The sequence below is a fragment of the Bombus pascuorum genome, chromosome 13, assembly GCF_905332965.1.
Source record: "Bombus pascuorum chromosome 13, iyBomPasc1.1, whole genome shotgun sequence".
Lineage (NCBI taxonomy): Eukaryota > Metazoa > Arthropoda > Insecta > Hymenoptera > Apidae > Bombus > Bombus pascuorum.
The window spans coordinates 6935589-6962233 of NC_083500.1; the positions used below are offsets into that span (position 1 = coordinate 6935589).

The 26645-nt window shown below is 38.7% G+C and overlaps 1 protein-coding gene across 1 annotated transcript in view; it reads left to right on the forward strand.

The window, feature by feature from the left end:
* Positions 1-2068: 2068 nt before the first annotated feature.
* LOC132913152 (extracellular serine/threonine protein CG31145) overlaps positions 2069-26645 on the forward strand; it is a 93715-nt gene continuing 69138 nt past the window's right edge. The window contains exon 1 of the mRNA XM_060971167.1: positions 2069-4373. Coding sequence (XP_060827150.1) covers positions 3910-4373 — 464 coding nt within the window. The 5' untranslated portion in view covers positions 2069-3909. The remainder of the gene's footprint in view (positions 4374-26645) is intronic.

Here is a 26645-nt window from a genome sequence, read left to right on the forward strand (position 1 = left end):
TTTGCGATCTCAAATTTGGTACCGGCACTTCTTCCTCTCGTTTCAGTCTTAAATTCTCCCCTTCTTTGCCTGTCTGCGAGCTCTTAGATACGAACTTAATTGCTTAATAGCGAATTTCGCGCCAATTACAGCTTTCTTGATCGAACACCCTGTGTAATCGCCTGAAGGATCAATTTAGAAACCAAGGAATATCCATCGAATGTGGTTCCTAGGGTTAACCACCCCTCGACACGAATATTCGATGGGGGCTAGCCTTCCTTTTCCGGTTATTGAACTTAATGCAGCCAGGTCGATGCGCGATATTAAATTATGCGGTTCGGCGCAACGATGCTTCCGCGATATAAAAGACAGGAAAGGAACGAACCTTTACGATATCTCTCTCTCTCTCTCTCTCTCTCTGTCTGTCTCTCTCTCTTTCACCCTTAAGCTAGCCTCCCACCACAACGGCTTTATGACGCGACTTTTGCGATAACTGTAATGGCCACTCTCGCAACACGAAGCATGCCATTACCGTCACTCTATTTCGCAGTTGATATCTTTCCTCTTTCAGCTTGCTACGGCCACCTACACCTCGGAGCATCCCCTTAAAGGCCCTACCTTGACCCAGTGAATTTCTCGTGTGTATGCACCTGCATAGGAAATTCGATAAAAAGCATTGCGCACTACCAAGCTATTATTATACCATAGAGCGGTGATTTATTTTTAAACGATCGGAATAGTCGTCGGGGGTTGATGATCGCCGAGGTTGTTCTCCGATGTTTCGCAGTGATTTCTTTTGAGCAATTGCACGAGTGGTCGTACTTTTTCTTTTCTTTCTTTTTTGTTCTTTTTTTTTTTTTGTTCTTTGCCAGCTTTCAAGTTTTATGTAGGCTATACGGGTTTCATTGCGTTTGCGATAGTCGACGTGATAATTGGAGTTACATAGATCCCTGTAAACAGATTTCTTGTCTATTTTAGGCATATCTTCTTATACAAAAATGTGTGTTTGATTAGTGACATTCGCAATTAAATGGAAAAAATTCATTGCTGTGTTAGAAAAATGTTAGGACAATTTTAATGTATATAGTTGCTCTTGTATTAAAATGGATGTTTGGTAGATTATCGAAATTCACGATTATTATTTTTATTATTTAAAATTTTTTTAAAATCGCAGCTCAAAATAATTCAGTTGTGTGTTAGGAGAACACTATTAACACTATTCTAACCCTGAGATGTAATTACCTTTGGTTGGTTTCGTATTACCATGTTTGATCGAACATTTGTTCCTATGTTACTATAAATCAAACGGAGAATATTGTTCAAACGAGTCGGATCTATTAAATTTGCATGACAAAGTGCAAATATCAAGATTTATAGTCGTGCATAAAAGGAAGCAGTACTATTGAACCAAGTAATTTAATAGAGTGTAAAGGCTTTCCATCTTCATCTTACTGGAAAAACAGTATTCTTTATTCCGAAACAGATTAAAAACAATTATTATTCCATCCAGATTTCGTTTAATGTACTAACAACTCCCGACAATATTATTCATTTTTATAATTCTTAGAAGTCTATAATAACGAGACAAAAGTTTACCATTAGGAAAATAAGTACATCAGATTAGGCAAAATTTACTTTGAGTCGGTATATAATATTTTAATAACAGCTAACGTTTCATGCGAATAAATTTAATACACACTGTTGAAAACAATCAGAGGACGTGGTATTACTATAAATAATTTCTTCGTACAAATCAAACTAATAAAAACGACGCGATAAATCGACATCTCAATTACGACAATAATTTAGTTTAAAACAATAATTTTAAAGAAATTATGCGCAAGAAGCGCGTGTAAGATTCAAACTAATCCAGAAAACGATGCTGCGATTGTTTTGACCGATGCATCACCCTCTGAGATTCGCATCTGGTCAGCGACCTAACATCCCCGCCTTGTTTATTTTCCAGAACGCGGCGCAGTGGAGTCCAAAGGCTGACAGTATCCAGGCCGACATCTGAAACATTCCAGAACCCGTGAAACACTCAACAAACATCTCGAGTCTCAGCCAACCAGTGTATTAGTGACTTAGATAAGAAGATTCTCGCCAAAACGTCGACGCTCGCGGAACCTCGGTCAAATCTCGCGATTCGCGCTCGAAATTCCAAGCTTCAGGTGCGTCTCGCGACCGAGGGAAATTCTGGACGAGAGGAGATGTCCCGAAAGTGGTTCCACAGAGAAGACGACACGTTCAAGCCGCCAGACATTCGAAGATAGCGGGTCAAGGTCGCGAGGAACTCGAACCTCCAGCGTCGTCGAAGTCGATTCCTCTTCGGTCAGAGATGAGGATTCGCGGTTCAGGGCACGACGAAACGTCGGTAGGATCAAGCAGAGCTTGAGCGACCGCGTGCAATCGTCGCGCAACTTCGACAGGCCTAAGTTCAAGTTCACTTTCAGAGAAAAGTCGAGGAAATCCGAAGAAAATCCTGATACCTTCAGGGAAAAAAGGAAATCCAGCGAAGAGAAGGAACGTCTAGACGCTCCTTGCTCCAAGTACGTTGAGGAGGAGGCACAAGCACGCTCCAAGTTACACAAGAGCGATTCTTTCCTCAGAAGATTGGTAAGAAGCTCGAAGGACAATATTACCGAAGGGTGCGAGAGATTGGTCAGGAATATTCAAAAGAGTCCTCTTCTACGAAAGAAGTTTCAATCTACGGACGAAGAGAGACCAGTGGCACCAGTCCGTAGAAAGAAGTCCAAACAGAAACTTCTGGAGCCCGATTTTACCAATAAACAGTCTTCCACGGGTATCGATCCTGAGCAGCCTAATAATATTCACGTTTCTGTCGTGTGCCCAAGCGCTGAACTTATAGAGGATGATTTTTTGTTGGTTCACAAGGAGCCTCAGACTGAAAGAACCAATCACTCGTTGAACGAATCAACAACTAAAATCTCCTCGACATACTTTGTCGAGAACGAAGATTCGTCTAAAAGCGTCTCTGTAGAAGACGTGGAGGATCTGATTCGAACGGAGAACAACCTCCGACTTTTGGAGCAACGCGTTCTCATTAGAAGACGTTTAGAAAAATCCACGAAGCTTCTGGAGGCGCTGCAATCAGGTCAGAGAAGATCCTGGAGCGAAGAGAGCCTCGTCCACGCTATAGAGCAGGTTCATCGTAAGTTCCACGTGGGATTCCCCATCTCCAAAGTCTCCATAGACACCGTGACGGTAGACTGCTCGCCTATCGCTCACAGAAGATACGTTAGACCCATTTGCAATCGCGAAAAGTCGAGTAGCGGGCAGTCAAGGTCGCTGGGGTGGCGGGACAAGGTAGAGTGGACGTCGTGGAAAGCGAAACGATCGCCACCGCCGGACGACTGGCAGGTTCAGAGGTCGCCGAGGCTCTCGTCGAGGCGTGATAGCACGCACGGGTCAGGCGATAACCGCGTTCCGGCAAGGAAGTCACGAATACAAGGCGACGAAGTGCACGCGCGGCTCACGTCGCTCGTAAAATGCAAACTTGCGAATTTCGCGGGCAGCGGTGGGGACGAGGAGGAGCTGCGAGACGGCGAGCCTGCGGAAGAACAAAGTAAACAGCAGCTAGTCGCGAACAGGCTGGACGAGAACGCGACTCGTCACCCTTCGACGCCTGTCTACGAGCCAACGCACGGCTCACGTGTCATTTCTGACCTCAGGATAGAGTCTGCCTCGGTGAACGATGCTCTGGGTGACTCAGGCGTCGTGACAATTCGCGTAAACCTCGGTGACTTAGAATCTGACGCAAGAGATGACAACCGAGAGGCCCTGAAGTCTGCTTCGGTGATCACAGCTGATCGTGGTAAAAATAACGAGAGCAAAGGCCAGGGAAGATCGGCGAAGAAGAAGAAAGCCATCGAATCTGGCTGCAAGGTTCCAGATTGGAACGACTGGAAGATGAAATTCACAATCAGGATGATTCGCATCCGGGACAAACTGATGCTAGGCCTCAGTGCCTTCGCGATATTGTTCACTATTCTGTTGGTGATGGATCTGCAGATGGATCTTGGATACAGTGGACATCATTTGGTACCCAGCCATGGGCGTGTTCGGGTCGGGGACGACCCGAATACTGGTACAATTTATAATTTTCGCAGGAGATATTTGCAACGAACGAATGCAAGTAAAGAGCAGACCAGTGGTGATATGTCTGGTACGACGCAAAATAGTGGAAAGGATGGTGAGAACGTAGCTAGGGAGTCGAGGACCGAGAAGACAGAGGTGCATGATAATTTCCGGGATTTGGTGGACCTCGTGGAAAAAGGTTATGGTGTTAGTGTTTACGAAGGAGTAGCTAGGATCAGTGGAGAAGATCATACGTACAATCCTACGCTTGGGGAGATGAAGAAAATCAGTCCAAAGTGAGTATTTCTTTTCTCATTGAAATATTATATTTTTTAATCCTGTCGTCCTTGGGTCTGTATGGCCTGAAATGGATGTTAATGTTTCAGTAGATATTATCGAGATATAAATAGTTTTGAAATATTTGATTTTAGCTTTCAATGCCATTTTACTATTTTTTGTGTACTCCATTTGTGCTCTATACAGATAAAATAGTAAAAGAAAATAATAAACGATATCCAGAGGGATACGAAAGTAACATAGTAGCGAGGATAACATTAGGTTTAATTAATAATAACTATAATAGTCCATTTCTTGTAAAACTCAATTTCATTACTCGAATATGTAATTAGCGTTCAGTATCTGGAAACAAATGACTTATTGACGAACTAGGTCACTGTAATTTTAACGCGACCGAAACAAACCGAAGGTTTATCAATTCGTGTCAATCACGAGCAAACAAATTATCGAAGGGAACGTCGAACATAAAAAGTAGATCGACGTATTCTTAATGAACATAATTTCAAACAATCGCATGGAAAGCAGATCATCAAAAGAAAAAGAGAGTACCAAACATAACATGACAAAGCGTTATCGAACGTTGAATTCCAGATACATTTTTAGTTGACAGGCGTTTTCCCCGACGACTTTGAGAGTTTTGTTATTTCCACCAGCGATGAAATCCTTATCGACGTTGATAATAACAGAGGTGAGACGACTGGTGAAAATTTTCCATCCCGTAAAAGTGTATACGACGTCCGTAAGATAAAGCGGAATTTCCAACGCGACACCTAATTAACCGAAATACCGTCGAAAGTAGCAAGTTTAAATCTCGCACCTGCTCGGTCCTCGTTGAAATCTCCTAAACCGATTTTCCACGGAACTTCAAACAGAAACTCGATGGTCATCTTTTTCTCTTTTTTTCTCTCTCTCTCTCTCTTTCTTTTTCTTCTTTTTTTAGTTTCCTCGTTGGAAAAGTTTCCTCCCTATCGAATAGAAAGCACCGGGGAGAAAAGCAATTAGTGGAATCGCTTAAAATAACCAAAATCGTCGTTCCAACATCGAACCAGGTTTCCAATGGAAAGATGACCGAAAATAGGGATGGGGAAAATAGGGGAAGAAAACGAAAATTGACTTTCCAGTGTCTGTGTCGCATCTTCATATTTTCTCATAGATATTATATTAAAATAAAACGTTTTATTCTTCATTTTATGTTTATTTGCAATTCTAACCAATGTATAACGCATTTAAATGATAAAAGAAATGAAAATTCGTTAAAATAGACATTGTTCCACCTTTTCCTCATGAACCCTCGAAATTGTTTATACGAGAGATTTTTTTGAATAGATTATTTGCTAGTTTGCATCGTGTGAGTCTGGTTTGCGGATGTGTGCGTCGGTAGGTTGGTAGTGTTGGCTTCGATCTGTATGTCGGTGAAATCAAGAACGTTATTACTGTCGTAATAGACTGATAAGAGGCGCGACTGGTGATATCTGGATCATGTTGTTCCCTCCTCGACCTCCAGTCTCGTTCTCGTTATCCGGCGAAATAATACGTAGAACCGAATTGATGGACGAGGATTGAGGTTACGCAACTTTGGACCTATGTTTTAACTGAGGAAAGTAGATTACGGAATTGTTTCTGAAAATTTGTACTTTTGTAAAGAGGATTGAAAAGGTAGAAACTGGGCAGAGAGATTTGTTTTACCTATTGCATCTTATAGCAAGTGGTACACGTATTTTGATTATTTTATGTGTTTTTCATTATTTTCTCGCGTTTAAATTTCTCACAAATCTGTAAAAATAGTAGTTCACTAACTGAACTTTATCGTTCACGATTAAGAGGAATCGAATTTTTCTTCTTGTCGCTTTAATTAATTTTGATTACATCGACGATTAAATTAGTTGCTCTTTTATTTTTCATATCTTTCCTGCTTAATATTACAAAATCGAAAATATTCCCTCCTTTATTAGTTGTAGACTTGTTGCTAATTTTTATCATAAACTTTAACAAAATAAAATTTTAACGAAACCTTCGAAACGTTGTAATTTATTATATAAAGCGCACAGTATAATTTAATTTGTTTCACATTCGCACGATCGATAAATGTTAAATTCATTTTTTAATTACAATATCCATTTATCTTAAATGAAAAATACATAATACAACGGGAGTGCAGAAATAAAATTTCTTCTATTTATACACTTCGTAAATTAATTACTTTAATCATGTCAGTCTCATTGTTGACCTTGAGACTCTCACGTTGCACGAAACGAAGCACAAATCGATATTTCTCATATTTTACGGCTTCGATCGAAGCGAAATATCATAGTCGACCTTGGTGAATGAAGATTGCTTAATCTAAGCCTAAATCGTTACTGTTGACCTCTTCGAACGCTAATCCATTCTGCTTAAGCGATTTTATTGTCTGACAAGCAAATATCAGTCACGTTGGTATATCGCGTTAGAATGCACTTGGTACATGCTTGTGCATTGTGCTTCTACACATATGCAGAACGTGCTCTCTCGTGCAAGCAGATTGTCCAACGGCAAACGTAATTATACCGGTGATAGAAGGAATCCGCGTGATTCACGATTCTGTGTATGGACGGGTGTGTTCTATTAAATATTTTCATCGCTCAAATCAATTCGACAAGGATCGACGTACGTACATATACACATGGTGGCACTTGACTTGCAAATTCGCCTTTCTATATTTTTCTTTTCTCATCGAAACGACAATTTCGTAATTCATCTAAACTCTTTGATGCATAAAATTTCCCAGAACGGTACAAAGTAGAACACAGTTTACTTGTAGATGAATAGTACGTCTGTTCGATCGTATCGGTGTTTTATTACTTAACTACTCGTTAGGTATATGATCGTACGTTCGAACGTATTATCGTCGATATGCAAAATTTGCACACCGTTGTATGTATCGTAGCATTTATATGTTAATATTAATCGAGTTAATTAAGTTAAATTTTATATCGTAAGAGCACTTTCACGTGATTAAAACATTGCTATCATAAAAATGAAACGTAGAACGTAATAAATAGATTGAAAAATAGGAATGTGTGGAAATATCGTATTTTTCGTAGCCAATATGTTTGTGTATCACTAAACGGGAATTATACATTTAACGATTGGGATATCTAAAATGTTGACTTTCCCTGAAAATTATAATTGCTTATACATTATGCTGTTTAATATTTTTACCAGTCATTGTGCGCTGTATAAACATAATAAAATCGCAGTTCGATACCCTCCCTTACCAGGTCGACAATTTGCTAATTAATTTTAAATATCGATTTCCTGCAGTGTTAATTAAATTCAAAGTAATTTACATGGTTATGTTTTCGTCTGTTAGTGACTGGCCAATCCTATCGATCGAAACACGAGCGTTTACGTGCACGTGGATTTTCTCTTCTTTCTTCCTACCCTCTCGATGTTTCTTTTCTCATCGAGGCCTAACTCGTCCCAGCGAGAAGGGCGACTAATTGCCACGAACAATGCACGCGTAGCCAATCGACGATTCTTTTCCGTTAATTTAGCAAGTATCGATTATTTCCTTTCTTTTTTTTTCGTTCACTTCTCTCTCTGACTTTGGAACTATTTCAGAGCTTTTTTATCGACAGTCGTAGATTCAACGACTTCAATGCACAGCTCCGAAACTCTAAACTTTGAAAGCATAGTTTCTATTATTAACGATTGGCGAAAAGAAATTTTCTTCTTGGGCTAAAAATCAGAATTCGATCCTTGAAAGGATTAATGATCGAAGAAGTCAGAATCACGCCTCGTACCGACTGCAAATATTCTTAATTACGTAGTAAATTCGTTCGCGTTCCCTAAAAAGAGCACATAATTTACTATTCTCACATAAAATGTATCTAATCGAGGAATAACTTACTTATCCCATTTCTTTGTAGCTGCAGGCGTTCGTATCTTTACATTTTCTTTTTTTCTTAACAATTCTTATAACAATCTACCAAATGTATATCAACGAAATATGACTTCTATTAATAAGATCTATCTATAATTCTTATTAACGAAAAACGAATGAGTACCGATATAATACTATTTTTGAAAAAGATTCCCACAACAAAGAACCGCCTCAGTGAAATCTCTTTAATAGCGACCGTACGAAACTTTCTCCTTTTTTCCCCTTTCGAGGCAAAAAGAAAGGAAACTCGTATCAAGTATTCACCGATCCGGAGTAATAAAAAAACAAAAAAAAGCTGAGAACAAAGCGGGAATAGGGTGCGTCGCCACGGAGTCAGACTGCATTTTTCATTGCATTTGCTGGTCTAGAATCGATCTGAGGAAAAACTTGTACGGGGACTATGTAGTCTCCGCAGCGTATTATCACAGTTCTGGACGAGGAAAACAAGGAACAGAGAACGTTTCCCTGGTTGCACGCTGTAAGCTTCCTTGCCTCGATAGACAGCTCTAGTGACCCTAGGGTGTCTAGGGAATAAAGCATTGTTTCGCGGGCGCAGAAGCGTCGACAATGTCTGCTGTTCGGAGGTTACTTCGCTTCTGAATAGGTTACGTGTGTGCATTACTGTGCATATACACGAACCGGATCGTTTACACGGGAACCAACGGCGATACACTAAGCGACAGATACACTTCGTGCTGCTTGAATACTTATTCAAGACCCCGGGTTGAACGTTCGACGTGCAATCGTTCTCTCGAAGCTTCGTCCTGGCGTCGAATGTGTGCCTCGAATAAGAGAGTTTTGGTCTTCCTACGGTGCTTACCTCGAAGACGAAGCTGCTTCTCAAGTTTCCCTCTTTCGTGACAGGTGTCTCGCTTAGGCGCGTACCTAGAATACCCGATGATTTTCCAACATTCTCTGCTCTTAGTGTAATTCCAGATACACAGAGATACAGGGCTTGGTTAATATTCCAAGGTTTCGACGAATGTTTGCTAATTTCTGAGCCAGAGGGTTACGTCGAGTTACGTGCGGCAGAGTGAAATCGCGCATCACAGGATTGCTCTTTTTTCGCACACGCTCTTCCATCATGATTTCTACAAGATAATTCATGGTAATTTTAGGACCAGAAAATGCCGAATGATATTCTAACCTGCTCCCCTCTTAATGTGGTGTCAGAGAAGATACGGGTGGTAGGTTAATATTCCAACGGTCTCTACGAATGTTTGCTAATCTTAGGGCTAATTTTAGTTGAGTTACGTGGCGAGGGAGAGCTCGTGTAGTAGGGTTGTTCTTTCTTATTTTTCTTTTGTATACGCTGTTCGAAAATGATCTCGACGACTATGCGGCAATTTTAGGGGTAGAGAATTCCGGATGAGATCCTAACATCTTCTCCCCTTGATGTAGTTTCACAGGAGGTACAGGGGATTTGTTAATATTTGAAGGTTTCGACCAGTTTTCGCTAATTTCGGGGGCAGAGGGTTGAGATACGTCGTGAGGGTGAAAATCGTGTAATAGGATTGCTCTATTTTTGCATATGCTGTTCGAGGATGATTCCGACGAGTACGTAGCAGTTTCAGGGGTAGAAGGTGAACCGCGTTGCGAGGGTGAAATCGTATAATAGAAGTGATCTTTTTCTGCACACGTCGTATATGTTCGAGGACGGACTGGTTTTATCGCGAATGGAGTGCGTGGAATTTTTTATCAAAAGAACGAATAATTGTTGAAGTTCTCTAATCGAATGTTTTTTAATCTTTTTAATCGATTCTTACTAAACCGCTGCAGCTATGATTTTGCTGTGTGATGAATGCGGTGAAATGCTTTTTATCGAGAAAACAATGGTTGATTCAAAGGTTCACCTAAAAATCTATGAATTATTTGCAATTTATTATAGATTTTATACATTATTTTATACGTCACTTGTATCATAGGTTTCACTCTTTAACTGGTTTTAAAGATCAGTGTTCTCGAGATTCCATCGAATGTAATGGAAGAATCTACTAACGCGTTGAAATTACCAGCGAATCACCATAACCGAACGAAAGAAAAGAGAAGAAAAAAGGAATAAGATTCATGGATGCATTATCAACTACGTTTAGAAACGGAATACTCTATAATTCTCCTTATGAATCATTATCACCTACACCAAGGAACTGCAAGTGAATTATCACCCTGCGAGTGAAACAAAGAAATAAAAAGATCCATTAGCAATAGATCACTCTCTATCCCTCCCAAAATCGAATATTCTCGCATTTTATCCCACCAGTTGTTGATTCCACAGTTTCGATAATCCAGCTTTAGCTATATGTTCAGAAAATCAACGTAAATTCTGCCTGAAAATTCACGAATAATTGAGAGCAAACTCTTAGACTTTGCTGAATATTTTTTAATCCCCTTAACAAAAATTATTCCCAAGTGTTTACCTAATTCATTGCCTCTGCCGAGGAACCCATTGAAATTATCAGCTGCTGATAAGAGATAGAGAGAGAGAGAGAGAGAGAGAGAGAGAGAGAGCGGACTGACAGTGCGCACGGAGGTTACTTCCTGTCACCTGAATTCAGGCCTGGCGGACTCGACCGAGTTACGGACGATGAATTATTTCCGAGCAAACATCCGGCTCACCTTGGCTTGGCCACCTTTGTCATCTTCGGGCTGTAGACTCGCAGAGACCCTTTGTCGCACCGTACGCTCCTGAAGTCACCGATGTTTGGACCCGGCTCGAAAGTTCCTGTCGATGAATCGATACGACACACGCGTTAACTCGGCCCCAATAATGCGCTATTATGCATGTTTGCCCGCGCGTGTACACACAGACGATCGGGCGAGTGTGTGCGCGCGCTGCACGCTATTATACACATGTAAATGCACCGGTAATAATGTGTACATTCGCGATGCCGTAGTTTGGTAGGCGTTCGCGTGTACGAATGCTTGTTCGTGTGGCAGACGCAATGGATCTACAGGGTGCTCGTTGTAACGGTGGCCGATATTTTTCTGGGTTTTCCGCTAATTGGACGATAAAGCGATTGGAACGGAAGTGGAGGTTCGTGCAGACGCACATGCAACGATTTTAGCGGAGTGACGAGCAATCTGGTAACTTACTGTGCGCGGAGTGGCGCGGACGTTAGAACTTGCTGCACCACTCAGTATCAGTTAATCAAATCTGTAACTAAACTGTACTAGTTGATTTTACGGTAACTGTAGGTACATTTCCTGTGCGCTAAACTATTTCGTAGTAAGTGGCTACTAGTCGCTCGGCTAGATCAATGGGTTCGCCTAAACGAGCTTCCAGTCTGTGCTCGGATAACGTCTTGAAAGGTCAGCCTGAAATATAATTACTTTTCCAGTTAACGTATGAAACAGAACCAATGGAACTTTCGAAATTAACGCGTAAAACAAGCTGATACTAGGTAGTATCTGGTTGTATTTTCTAAGTGAATGTATACAGTGATCGTATTTGTCGTAGAGTCGACCTCTTGCTCGAACGATGTTCCTATGGTTGTAATAAATGTGCTTTTTTGACCTGTCAATTTAATATAAGCGATAAGTCCGTCTATTATCATTCCGATGGAAAATGTTTTTATCAAGTACAGCGTGGTTTCTAGAGAGCCTTAACGCGATTATAGCAATCTTTTTGTCGATTAAAATCGTCTAACAAACAAGTGTAAAAAGATGATAGGTTTATTTGTAAAAAATTCAAGGTTACCTTAAAAAATTACGAGAAAAGAAAGAGTTGAGAAATAATTTGCTATAACCACGTTGAAGCTCTCTGGAAAGCATGCTATATCTCATACAAACATTTTCCATCGGACTGCTAATAACGGAGTCATTTCTACTGATCACGATTCGTGGTTCACCCTGTATATTGCTATTGCCCGACCAGCGTAGAACGAATGCACGCGACTCACATACGCTTTAAGCTCATTTCTTTAAAAAGTTATCGCAGAAAATTACATAGGACTTTGAAGTTTTTGATAAACGAGAAAGCTTCTGCCATTTTCATTATCGCGATTTGTTTCCACCTGGGAACTGACAATTAGTCGCTTTCTCACGTTCGAAACAGTTTTTCTTAAGATTAGTAGAAATGCCTGAATAATTATGGCGACCATTATGGCGAGCAGCATATATACCGCGGAGTATCATAAATTTGAACGAAAGGGGAATTGCCGCGATCGATGAAGCTAATCGACCACCTCGTCGCAAGATCGTGAACAATTTCTCTTTGGTATGGAGCATTTGCTATTCCCATGGCGATTCCCTACGCATTGGTGCACGACAGGTGTTTATGTGACTCCAGCTGAGGTACGCGAATAGCGTGCAATTACCGTGTGATATCTTCGTTACAGACAGTTCCGACCTCTTGTGAATAGAATCTTTAACGGTAGACCAGCGTGAAATTAACAGCAGCTTATACGACCAACCATATAACGCGAACGATTGAAGTACACATAAAGCTTCTATCTAAATTAACAGTGAATTATATAGCCAAGAAAAATACGTAATCTAAAAAGCAAGCCTTCCTTCATATTCTTTACTCAAAGTCGTTCGAATTTTAAAAAATGCATCATCGTAAGGGTTTATCAAATGTTAATTAAAAATTATGAATTACCATTTTTTTTCTTTTTTCTAACTATATTCTAAGTTTCTAAGAACCTTTAGATCACGTCGTATTTATATTAATTTGAAATTATACTCCCCGTGTAGTTCTATCAAACGGATCTATCAAATTTAATGTCAGCTTATGATTTTTGAAAAAACGTTAAAAGATTAGATCATTGAGAAATTACGTAATCGTCGAAACAGAGATCAAATCGATACCAATGAATTTCCGGATGAACTAGAAATACCGGTTGTTCGAACGAACTGGATTTCGAATCGGCCAAAGAAAATGGTGTCTAGTGAACAAAACCTCGTACGTTATTTACACCCAGTGACAGCAACACGCGGAAATGTAGAGCTTTCGAAAGTAACTTTCTGTCCTATATCGTTCGTTTCCCAGAAGAATCGCGGACAGTAAAGACGCAGATAGATGTGAAAGTAAGAAAGCGAGAGGAAATGGGGTAAAGAAATTTTGTGATAGACGCTGGAAATGTATCATAGACGTTCAAATCGATGAAAATATTGAACAGAGTGTGGAGAAACCTGCTTAGTCGCGTAAATAATACAAATGATATATGGAACACGATGAAACTCTATGCATCTCTATAATAACTGTACTCTTTATATTTCCTTAACGCATCGAGAACTTTTCGCAAATATTCGTTTAAAATTTCTTCCCAGATAGAAGAAATTCATATATATTTGAATCTCTTCGTATATTTTAAAGGAGACTTCATTAACTATCGTAATTTTATTCGCAGATTATAGGATTGTCAAATCCTTAGAATATTAGAATATTTTGCTAACAATCTACACGATATTTTTCATTGGAATTTGACACATTTATTCCTCCATGTGTCAGTAACGCTGACAAATTTTTTTTTGAGGTGAAATCATCAAAATCGACATGGTTCTTAACCAGTTAGCTGTTTTTGACGAGTATACTCGTCATAAGTAAAAAGTAGTTATAATTTGCAGTAAATTGCAGTTATAAGATTAAAAAATAAAACAGTCATTTCATTACAACTTGATTCCATATTACAACAGCCATACGTAGTCTGTGGTGACGAGTATACTCGTCATCGCTTGCTTATTGCGACACATTTTAGGTACACACTTTTCAAAGAGCTAGCAACAGCTAACTGGTTAAAAGTGTCATGGCTACTACGATTCTGGTTATTCTACCCATCCTTTTACTTCGTCGAATTAAAAAAAAGGAAAATATTTAATTAAAAAGGTAATTCCACCGAATTGTAGACTCCGTATCTCCTTACACCGAGTTCCACGACAGCGTCGATGAAATTCCAAAATGTTCCGTATAACGTGCATATGCCCAAGCGTTCGTGTACTTTCGCGAGCCATGTGTATCTATCTTAAATCCAACAATCTTGTCGATACCAGAGACAACAGAGTGGAAAATTGTTCGCGAAAAATCAATCTGCCGAAAAACGAACGAGCTGGAGCGGTGGTTGGCCTAATATCTCAGTCAGTTACAGAGTACACCGACGAAAACCAGCTGGTTGGGAAAGCCGGGTCTCCCGCGAGTCCCCAAACGACAAGTGTTCCAATCTCTCGAACGTTTGTTTCGATTCTCGACGGGGCAAACCACTAGAAATCAGGATTCCGTGAGTCGCAGAGAGCTATGTTCGATTAATTTTCGTCAACTCAGCCTTTCGACCTCGAGTCGTCAGGATTGCCTTTTAAATCGTCGGATCTGGTCGACGTGAAAAATATCCTGCAGTGTTGGCTGCCGTGGAGAATGTACAGGTTGCATGCGTGATGCAAAGAAAAACGAGCAAAAGGAGAAAAACACGAGGCCACGAGTCTGGATGCTCACGGATGCTCTCTGCAACCTTTACGATATATTTTCCCCCCTCTTTCTTCCACGTCTTTTTACAAGAAGTATCCGAACGCTCGTTTCCTTTTTAATAGGACGCGATTTAATTGCAGAATATTCTAATAAAATCGACGTGTTATTATTACCTTCTCGTAACTGAAGTAAGTCCATGCAGTACAATTGAAGGCAATTTTCTCGTAGACAACACTGTAAGTGTCGAACATTTTCCATTTTGATTTCTTTCGATTATTATACGATCTCGAATGTACGATAATTCAAATGCATTACAAAGTTTTCTATTTTTTCGCATTAGTATAGTGAAAATTCCCGAGCAAGAAAATAGTATTTGTAGAGAAGCCTGTATATATGTTCCATCTCTTACTTGTAGAGAAAACTGAATTTGCAAGCATTGTAAGTACCAATCCTGTTTATCTCTAAATAACTTGTATGAAATCAATATATTTGTTCAAAATGTTCTTTTCAGTTTCTTTTATTTTCTTCTTATTTTATGAACATATATATATATAGTAGGAGTGATGGATAAACGTAATATATACTATAGAATAAATATTACCAACATGGTAAAAAAATGTAAGTACAGAAGTTATTAAAATTCGTGGCGTATCAATTTCAAACTTTCTTCCGTCAGCCATTGTATTTCAGAAAGATGGAACGTATAGCGCTTGAAATTAAAATTTCAAAATTTTAGTCCCTGTCTCAATTTCCTTGCGGTTCCATCCTTTCAGATTTCGCTACAATTACCGGGCACGAATGTGTTGGATCGTAATTCTAAACAGAGTACAAGATAATTTTCTCTTGAAGATTCGAAACTTTGCCAAAACTCTTACTCCGTCACGTTGTTAATATTCAGATAAATCTACATGAGAAAGTAGAACACCAAAAGGTAGAGGGGCAAGCGAATCTCTTAGTAGAAAACAGCATCAAATCTCGTTGAATTTGGAAAGGTAGAAGGGTTCCGAGCCGTAGATGGAGGCTTTGTTGTTTGAAGGCGTTTTCGCTCGTTGTCGTTAGGTCGCTTCCTTTCTCGTCGAATAATTGCCGTTGCTAACGAACAGAACGCCGCTTTGTCACGGTAAAATCGCGACACTCGAAACTAGAACGGATCCATTTCGACGGTACGCGTCTTCCACTTCCGGACGGATGTTACTTGTTCCGTGATTTTCACGCGGTGGTTGTCACCACTCTGTTTCACCGATAACTTTCCAGGAATAAAGGGATCCGAAGTGACTATCGATTGCTTTGACACGATATTGAACCTTTGACGTTCGGTGTTTCGTATACAACGTTGTATTCTAACGAGTTATTAAGAAACTGATAGAAGATATATAAATAATAGATAGGACGTGGACAGATTTACGTAAATTACATTTTTATGAGCGCTATTGAGGAGATGAAACCTGCGTGGAGATTTGTTTCACGTACAAACTGTCACAGAAATCATAGTACGAGCGAACGCATAGCGATTCTATATGCAAAAATAAGTCGAAAAAGAAGAATAACATTTTTTCGTTTAAGATATCGTTTTCGAGAAAAATAACTTTGAAGATTCGTCGGATGCGCACGTTCTGATTGCGAGTTTCGAGATAGCCGACTTCTCTTTCGTGTGTGTTGATATTTGTGAACATGTCTGTATTTGGAATGGTTTCACGAAGAAGGATATTACTCTATTTTTCTTTAGAACTTTAGTACTTTAGTTATATTCTTTAGAAACCTTGGATTCCTCGAAACTTACATTTAGTGTACGGACACCCGACTGATTTCCAAATTTAGTTTTTTCAAAAACCAAGCATTAATCGAAAAAATGTTATTCTTCTTTTTCAATTTATTTTTGCATATAGAATCATCACCCAACAGTTTGTACCATTCTTTCGAAGGCACCCTGTAGGTATCTGTAAGTGGGTCGCTTCTTAACCATGAACTTTTATATTTATGGCAAAGTTAATAAAATCAAATCAATTTCAGTCAGGTCAATTTTAGTACTTGCAAATATATGACACAAATTTCCCCAACTGTTCAATAAAGATTTACTTTTGAAAGACTCAAGCAAGGTTTTCTGCTTCGACGTTAAACCTCGAAAATCTCTTTTGAGGGTTTTCATATTGTTCGGCTTTAGGCGTCTTGGGTGTCTTTTAATCTTCGGCTTTTGAGTAGCTCAATTAGTGTCGCGCGGGAAATTTGAAGGAAAAAGAGGAATTTCTTAAGGAAGGAGGGGATCGAATTCCTTTCGGATAAGAAATTCAAGAAATTGGCTGAAATTCAGAGAAATTCTCTCGCTGATCGATAAACGAGACTTCTCGTTAATTTTTTTCCGACTATTTTTTAAAAATGCGATCAAGTTGAGATTACATTTGACTTAAGCATAGATTCGTCTTAAATATCAAATAAAAAAACAGTTATAATTTATGTTCGACTCTACGGTGCATTGTTATTGTTATTCATTCGAAAGTTTCAACTATTACATAGTATACAACTATACGGTTAACTGGTGCAGAAGCGTCGAATCAAAATGCCCGAGCTCCACTCTACATACGCATATACGAGACCTAAAAGCTCCATCTCTCCGAAATCTCGTAAAGCGTAAATAAAAAACGAAAAGCTCTGCACAATTCGACGCATTCCAACCCACGTGCGTGTCTCTGTCAAAACAAAATTTATCTCGCGCGTCCACGAGCCGCAGCACGCTCCACTTGCACTTGCACTTGTACAAAATAACAGCGAGTCTGTCTCTCAACTGGCTAATCGAAAGTCTGGAAAGCGAAGTTAACAACTGGGGGTCGACGGAAGTTTCGAATCGAACTGGCTGTATCCCGACGCGGTGAACGGGGTGGAATCGTCGACTCGGCTGGAGAATTCGTCGAGACGTCGTAAACAAGAAGCAGCCAGCGTGCAGTGGAAATTATAAATGAGCCGAGGTAAACAAGCGGCGCGAGGCGAGAAAATGGCTTTTCCTCGGGAGAAATGCACCTCTGTTTTCCAGGGCGGAACAGCAACGTCTTTCAGCTTAGCTTTATCCTTGTCTCTCCTTCTCCGGCACGCTACTAAAAACTATATATATATATATTTCCTCTTTCTTGCACTTTCGGTTTCTCCGTTACATCCGACCTGTGACTCGTTCCACGGTGGAAAAAGCCACCAGTGCGGTCGAACCGATCCTCCAGGTCCATCGATTATTCGACGAGGCTCGTCCTTCGTGCGGAAAGCTGGATTTCTCTCTGCTTTCCATTCACCGTTACGTTCCTCTTTCTTATTTTCATCCTTCTCTCTCTTTTTCTGATTCCTTACCTCTTTCTTTTTGCTTTTTACTTGGTCGTCGTCTTCTTTCCGGTTTCTTCGTCCGTCTTGCTCTTCTGCTTCTCGTGGCTTCTTCTAGCTCGCGAGAGGAAAAGCTGTTTGAAAGCTTTGCAGATCTCTCTTCTAGAGAGACGCTCTTGAATCGAATTGCTCGAGGGCAAGAGAGATGGAAGGACACATCTCGGTTTGTAGTACCGACTGACGAAGAGAGAATCCTAATTAGGATCGGGTCGAACGGCGACATTTAATTAACGGAAAATCAATTTGCTCCCGGCGAAAAAGTAGCGGCAATCAATTTGCATTGTAATTAATCCGACAGAATCGATCGGTCTTGACCGCGTTTTCCTTTCTCCCTTTTCCTTTTTTTTCCTTTCTCCCTTTCTTCCTTTTATTCGCGCGATCATTTGCGCAACCGGGACCAGTGTTTTTACAATCGATTCCACTCACGAAAAACTTTTGTTCGGCTATCCCATCTCGACGATCAACGCTCTTTTCACGAGCCATCCAGCGTCTGGTTTCCCACCTTTGGGACCTTGATCCTCTCCCCAGCTCCCTTCCAAATAAAATCGAATTTGTTTCGTGATTAAAGGTGGCGAGTGTTGTTCAGAGAACTGTTATTTCTGTTCTTGCTGCGAGATTCTTTTCGCTAGTGAAACTGGAAGTTGTATCTGGGGAAAAAATAGGTTATCACAGTGATGTAAAATATTTCGATTTCTTCATAGGATTGCAGGATCTAGATGGAAAAAGAAATAAATTTTCGAGGAAAATATCGAAGACATTCTTAAAATTCCTTCTCGTAATTACAATATGCATCCAGTAGAATTCAAGAATACAAATATTGTGTCATAAAATCAAAAAAAGTAATTACAAACGAAATGTTGACGCAACTGTATTATTATGCATCTTATTTAAGATTGCGTCAAGCATCTTCTATGGTCATTAGCGATAAACAGAATAATATAAAAGAGCGTAAAATGCAACAAGTCAAGTTGCAAACTCAAATAGTACTATCTATACATTTTGAACGTGTATCGTATACGCTACGACACAGTAGAATTAACCTAAACTTAAATTAATAGGGTACAGTATACGTACAGCATTAAGCCAGTAGCTCATGGTATTACAACTGGCGATGCAAATTAACATCTTTGAGAAGATATCTGAAGAAGATCACCGTAACGTTTTTTACGATTCAGACACGTTTCAATCTCGTTTCCAAAAACTAAGCTTAATTTTCTATTGAAAAATGTTACCGCGATAAAGATGATTTATGGACAGAGTGCAGTTACAGTGATCGCATTGGTTTGGTTCGTTCTTAATTACGAGATGAGAATGTGGTTGACGCAGCTTTGTTTCTGAACCAATTTTATTCGGTCACATCGTGAAGGCTACCGCATTATCGATGGCTAGTCCACCACATGGGACAACTATTGACGATACTTGAACTCGAACAAAAGCTCCGAAGAATCCACTTTACCTTCCTCTTAGATGGCCAAGCGTCTGTCAGCTTCCCTTTGTCTTGGCATGAACGAAAGCTATCGTCTGTGTTGAGAACGCGGTCTTATCGGTGAGGAATAAGTTTGCCCACGTACTGCCGCGCGTTATGAAACGACCCAATAACCGTGACACCATTTTCTTTCCTTCTCCACTCGGCTCCCTGTGAATTCGATTGTTTTCTGACACGGCGGCATCCATTTTGGCATTCGACAAATTTATGGCACGCAATTCCACGCGAATTCCTCGCTCGAGGGAGAAAGTAAAATTCGCAGATGCTTTGAAATATTTCTACGTTCCTTTCGTTGTCTTTTCTTCTTCTTTTTTCTAGACTAGCATCTAAATTTGAAATTAACATGGGAGAAAATTGCGCACGCGCGCGCTTGTAGAAACGAGACGGAACAACTATGAAATGGCTGCTCGTGGTTCTCGTTGTTTATGTGGGAGGAATAAAGCGTATTTGCACGGGAAATAGGAATGTTATGGCTGGATTGAGAATCGTTTATAGTCGAGCGGGGCTGTTTGGGAATACAGTTTGCTGAATAATTTGTTACCTTTCTCTCGAGCGTCTTTATTCTTCCGTCTGACGTAAGTCCAAGCTCTTTATTTATTCTTTGTTATTTGACAATTTCATGCTTGCGTTGCTTTCCCGTTCTCTGTGGCTGGTTTCTACTATAACTAATTTAAGTAACTAATTTCAGGATACTTTAATCTGTAGTATCGTACGGCAGCGACATGATCTTATCTATGTGATATTATCTTACTTAAATGTGATAGGTATCGATATAACGATTAATTAACTGTTCAAATACTTTGTGATTTGTGTGGAACGTCTTGTAATTTATATACGTATTTTCAGATTGGTTTCAAGTTTCACCAATCTTAATTATAGTATATAATACTCGTTTTAGTATAATATATGATCTATAATAATACAGCATAGTCCAATTACGACCTAAAGTCAGGATAGTAGTAATGAAATTTCAAAATGTTTAATAGAAAACACATAACATATTCATAAAAGATTTCTACAAATGTTGGAATATTTTTTTCAGCTGTATAAATTATTTCCTTCTTTTGGGATCTCTTCTAGTTAGCAGTGTAACAGAAGTTAATAATTCCAGATTTATCCCTCTGTGCTCTTCGTTTTAAAAGAGAATCGAAAGCTTTCTGGGAAAAGGATTATAGGCTGGTGGTCTCCTTTTCCTTTCAATTTCCTAAATATATCTTTATTTCCAATAAAATATTTTATAATTTCTATACACATGTTCAAATTGGTTTCAAACTTCGCCGATGTAATCCTGATAATCAGGTCTCGTTACAGTACCAGCGACATTTCGAAGTATTTTACATAACACGCATAATATAATCAACGAAGAAAAATAAGCTCATCGAATTTCGTAACTAAAAGAAATATTCTACTTCGATAGAATCTTGGTTTTTTCGTGCAAGTTGAAAACAGTGGCGCAACAGAAATCGCTCGTTAATGCAATACTTTCAGACAAATATAGCAACGGCGTATCAGAGATAAACTTTTCCGGTTCTCCAGAAAGACCTATCGTCAGCTAAAAGGCAATATCGCGTTTCTGCGGCTACGAGCTCGTTGGATGCTGCGAAAATGTTTCGCGTTCAAAACTTGATGCATCAGTTGCTCTCTTTCTATCTTTTTTTTCTACCTGCCTTTTACCGTCCAACTTCACGCACATACGCTCGCATTCGAATATATTTTTTCGTATATTTTTTCTTCCCTCTCTATCGTTCACAAAGAAATGTTTCGTCCGTTCAACGACGCGTAAATGCCGGTCAAAGGTTCCTTTGTTCCGAAATTCGCATGCATATTATCGTAAAATGAAGTTTCGCGGGTGCGAACAGTTGCACGAATAATTTCCTCGAATGAATAAATTTAAATAAATTCGAAACGCGTTCCATGGATCTTCCTGAATATGAGAACTTGGAAAAGTTCCTTCGTCTTAACGTCTAGGTGCAAGGTAAACCTGCACTTTTTAACACGTATCCAGTTCGAACAATTCGTGACGAAAGTTAAGAAAGATTCAAGTAGAATTAGACCGTTCGTCATCTATAATTTCAGCAGTTCTCGTGAAAAATTTCTCGTCTTTCTCCTTCTTTTTTCTTTTTTGCGAATGTATTTCTTCAAATAGATTTCTACAGTCTTCTAGGGTAATTAATATTCGAATAGCTTTTGCATGCTTCTTAGAGTGATTAAAATTCGAATAGCATTTATATATAATAATACGATGATAATTTCATTTCTTGTCAGTATTGTAGAAGTTAAGACATAAATATATTCTAAATGTATTTAGCGAATAGAGACAGAGTGTGTACACTTCAGCTACGATTCTTTCTCAGATATATAAGAAATATATTGTTTCGTCGATGAATTTGGATATTTTTAATGTCCGTTTACGCGCGTGTATTCGAACATTTCGTTACTTGGTAAAGATGGAACCAATTTTTCCAATAACCCAATAGTATCGTCGAGAAATTATACGCTGCGATTATTTTTTAAATATATCGATGAAGGTAAGACGGATCAAGAATAGGCAAGAACATGCTTAAAATACGAATACTGGAAATTCGAAGTCGAGACAAAGATATCTACGGAGTGATTGACGTTTGCAGTCCGATAAAACTATTTGACTTTTTTTTAAATTTTACGATCATTAATAACGCAGCGGTTGTCGAGTATATTTTTAACAAACCCTTCCAAATACAAGTAACCAATTATTCGTAATGATTAGGTCACTGTGGATATTTGTGCGCGCATAGAAAATTCAAAACATAGAGAATGATGATTTTTCATACAATTATTCAGTCACTGGTTAACATCTCTATATAATAGACGTTAAAATGGGAAATACACGATTCATTTTTAATTCGGATAATTTTCATAGCAAGATCGAATAATTTATAGGAAAGCATCCAATAATTTGGGTAATATGTAACATAGAATCGATAAACGTAATTAAAAATATAATTACAAATATAATAAACCGACCGATCTAGTGAATTTATATTTTCTAGAGACAGTATTTTAAAAGATATCGAGTGTCTTTAAAAGTTCAAGATTTTTCCACATACTTTTTGCGTTACTTTTGAAACCAGTCGAAAGCCAAATTTTTCCATCTCCGGTTCAACAGTATCTGTTTTCATATCGAGCGGAACGAGATTGACAACGAACACAAGAAAAATGTGGTAATGGCTGGTCTGTCGAACAATCGATTGCGTAAGACTATAGAGGAGCAAGTCTCGCCGATCAAACAGATATAATAGACCAGACAGGCAGGATGTCGCGTGGCGGATGTTGCCTTCGTTACATAAATTTCCGATTTGTCATCGTTTCTCTGGTCTCGCCGGCAGAAACCTGTTCCGCGGTGTTGGAAAAATGCGCGCGCTTCTTAGTTGTTTATTTGGTTAATTTTTAACCACTGACTGTAAATGGAATCTAGCCAAGATACGACTCCAAGTGCGGTAGTTTTTGCGAACTTCATTGGATGCTTGGTGTTTTCACGTGAGATCGAGTTGCTGGAATATTTCTTCTTCTTATTATTCGTTCAAATAATAGAAGCTCGCGTTCAGATAAGTGGATTCAATCGCCAGGAATTTACTCAACCATGCGCTAACTAGGTAAAATTTCGTCTCGATAAATGGAGGTCCGCCGTGCTTCGACTGTCTAACGTCCAATTTTCGTAGGGAAAGAAACGAAGAAAAGCCTAAAAAAATATTGCTAACAAATTTCCATGATTTCTTACTGCGCGGATATCGAAGAACGCGTTTTACGTTTGTGTTATGTGCGTTATATAAAACATTTGAGACTCTCATTATCGATATAATAAAACAGATCAGATTTTTAGCCAATATAAATATGGCAAATATATATTCATTAAAAAATTAGTATTCTATCATTGAACATATAACAAACGATAAACCATTATAGCTTCGTTATATATCATGCTATTGATGTTACAAATTATTAATTGTTTAAGTCCTCTGATAATCTTTGCGAAATATATATATATATATATATATATATATATATATGCAATACACGACTTGTATCTTTTTATATATTTTCAAATTCGTTTTAGATTTAGCCAGTACGATCATGGTAGTTTTATGGGGTCTCGTTACACCGCTAATTAAATTTCAAATGCGTCGTATAAAACAACACACGCACATAAAATATCCATAGAAGGTTTGAACAAACGTTTTGTGTGTTATCATATCTACGAAGAATTCCGATAGTTGATACCGTCTTGGCTTTATTTTCTATAAAGCTTAAACATCGTGTACGATAAAGCTTTATCAAACATCCAAACGAATAACATTTCTCGCCAGTATTTCGTTAACGAAACTCGAAGCCCATTGGGTAGAAGTATTTTAATTACGCGGACAGCTCGCAAGATTACATTTCCATCGGATGCATAGCATTTCACGGTAGGCGCGGATTTGTTTTCCATGATCAAATTAAGCCGCGTCTTCCGGCTGGTCGTCGTAAATATACCGCCCTTCTAATTACACTGTGTTGCCGAGATACGTTTAATGAGAGACGTGCTCCACCGACCATACACACGATGCATCGTTTTGATAAACGTTCGAGTACCGCTTTTTTCTTCCCATTTCCCACGCACCTCTTCGTTAATATCGTTTCTTTACAATGTAACATCGCCAGTGGTTGATTGCGAATTAATTTTGAGTGTGAACATCGCGAATATTATATAGTACGCGATATCTCGCAATAAGCTTGAATTGGATTTTGGGACATTTAAAGTCTGCTAAAAATTTCATTGTATTTTTTACTTTCGAAATTTCATTGTATTTTCTCACAAAAAACTTCAAACTTTAAAATTTGAATTGGAATCGAAGTCCTAGAAATTTCGAACCTTCTAAAAACCAGCAAATTGGTTTTACATATATTTGTCCAATTTAGGAGGCTGTGCAATTACGTCGGCTTCAGAAAATCGAAATTCTTTTTTGTGTTTGTTTCAAGCTTGATATGCGTAGAATACCGTAGCGAAAGGGTATTTTATACTTCTAAAAAATAATGCTGAATGCCAGTGTCTTCTATTTCCTTAATCTTTTATTTCCGAGAAAGATCTACTTAAAACTTTGGCGCGTTTTTCTTGAAATTATAGTTTTCGACCTTGCACCCACTAGATCTCCGAAACTCCTCATCCGATTAACTTGAAACTTTCACGTATTATTCTGCATAGCGTTATCTACAATGCAACGTGCAATTTTTTTAATGTCGTAATCCGTTGAATTTTTATAAATGTTTAAAGTTGAACTTTTTCATCGAAGAAATAAACTACTGTCCTTAACAAGCTACCATTTCCTTGTTTTTCAAAATTATTGAAAAATCTTACGCTGCATCGAAGATAATCTACTTTTGTATAAGTTTGTACACAGACTTTTTACTTTTTACAATCCAGTCACATTTACCGCTGGCTACGAGAAAAAACAAGGTTCCGCTGGATATGGAGTCAGAAAATGTCGTAGCATTTGTTCATTTTGTAATTTTATCTCATAAAGAAAATACGGACACAGGACTTAGATGTTGTTTAAAGTTCGCCATAAAATTCTTGATCCTTTACAAAATATCTGTAGTCGAAAAAAAATACTAGATTCACACCATTTTTTTTTTTTTTTTTTTTTTTTTAAGCCTCTAGGGTTGCACATACCGTAAAAATATTTCCGGGGAAACATCAAACTTAATTTCCGGGGAAAATTCTTAGGAATTCGAGCCTCCCGAAAATCACCAAATTTTTATTTAATTCTTTGTAAATTATAATTCTTCTCCGATCTAAAATATCATCCCAACGACTTTCGCCTACTCGAAACTACGATAAAAACTCGAACGGAATTTCCGACAGTGTCGCATCCGCCAAAAAATTATCTACAAATCGTCGATCGTTTTCATTAGATTTTACACAAATTCTTGGAGGAGATTTGATTATTTCAGTTGTGTGATCCAGTTGGTTGCGTAGGGATGGACAGGTAATAAGCTGGCGGTATTTGAACGGAAACAGCATGGTCAGGGACAAGGGGAAGCAGTAAACCGTGAGCGGTCGAACAGATTCGATGGTGTCCTCGTTACAGGCGACGTTAAGTTGCACGTGCTGGGCATATTCGTCGTTGCAATGGCATACACAAGGCTCGCTTTGCGGAACTGCGAACGTGTGTACATGCAGCCAGTGCACACAACCGGTGACATTTGTACTGATTAGTTATTCGTACGCGTCTGCCAACACATCCGCAATTAGACGGGTTTCTGAAATTGCCTGGGTTTTCCATTGCACGATTCTCTGCGTAGTACACGCTTCGAAAGGCATTTTCAATGTATTTGGTCACTAGTGATACATTCATGGGGATTAGCCTACTATCAGAACAGCCATCATAGTACGTTCATCTTTGTAGAAAGGTTTATTCATCTTGGATGATGATGAGAGATTAAGTGATTTGTTTTAAGCGAGTATCGCATTGTATATAGCGTATGAAAGTTTGTGAAAGATGAAAGGTGTATATTCTTGTATCTTGTCGTGTTAATGATATCTGCTGATTTATTGTCGTTTTATGTCAGTTATAATGGACTGCGGGTTTACGCGTTTATGATCGACGATATTTGAATATCTTTTGGTTTAAATTTTTCAAACATATATTAACATATTTGATTACGTGTATTCTGTGCGTTTTTCAGTCTTCAAACTACGATGCTGTTAACAATACCCAGCGAGCGAAGGATATTTCTGCTGAGATTCTATCTCCTTAATTGTATTCATAATTCATACACGTATAAATTTGCATAAACATCCACATAGTCTAGATATTGAGTATCAATATTTCATGAGCATTTAACATATACACTACATTAAACTTAAAAATCGGAATAAATGTATTTCGTAATTTTTGAAACGAATCTGATGTAAGTAGACTGCGAACGTTTATGCAAATTTATCGGAGGTTTAAATATGAAAAAATACGTAATAACGCGAAAGTACATAATAGTGCACGATATCTCGAGTAAATCATTCCTGCCATAATATTTAAGGGATTCCAAAGGAAAGACAAATTTCTATTTAGATTCCATTTCTTTAATTG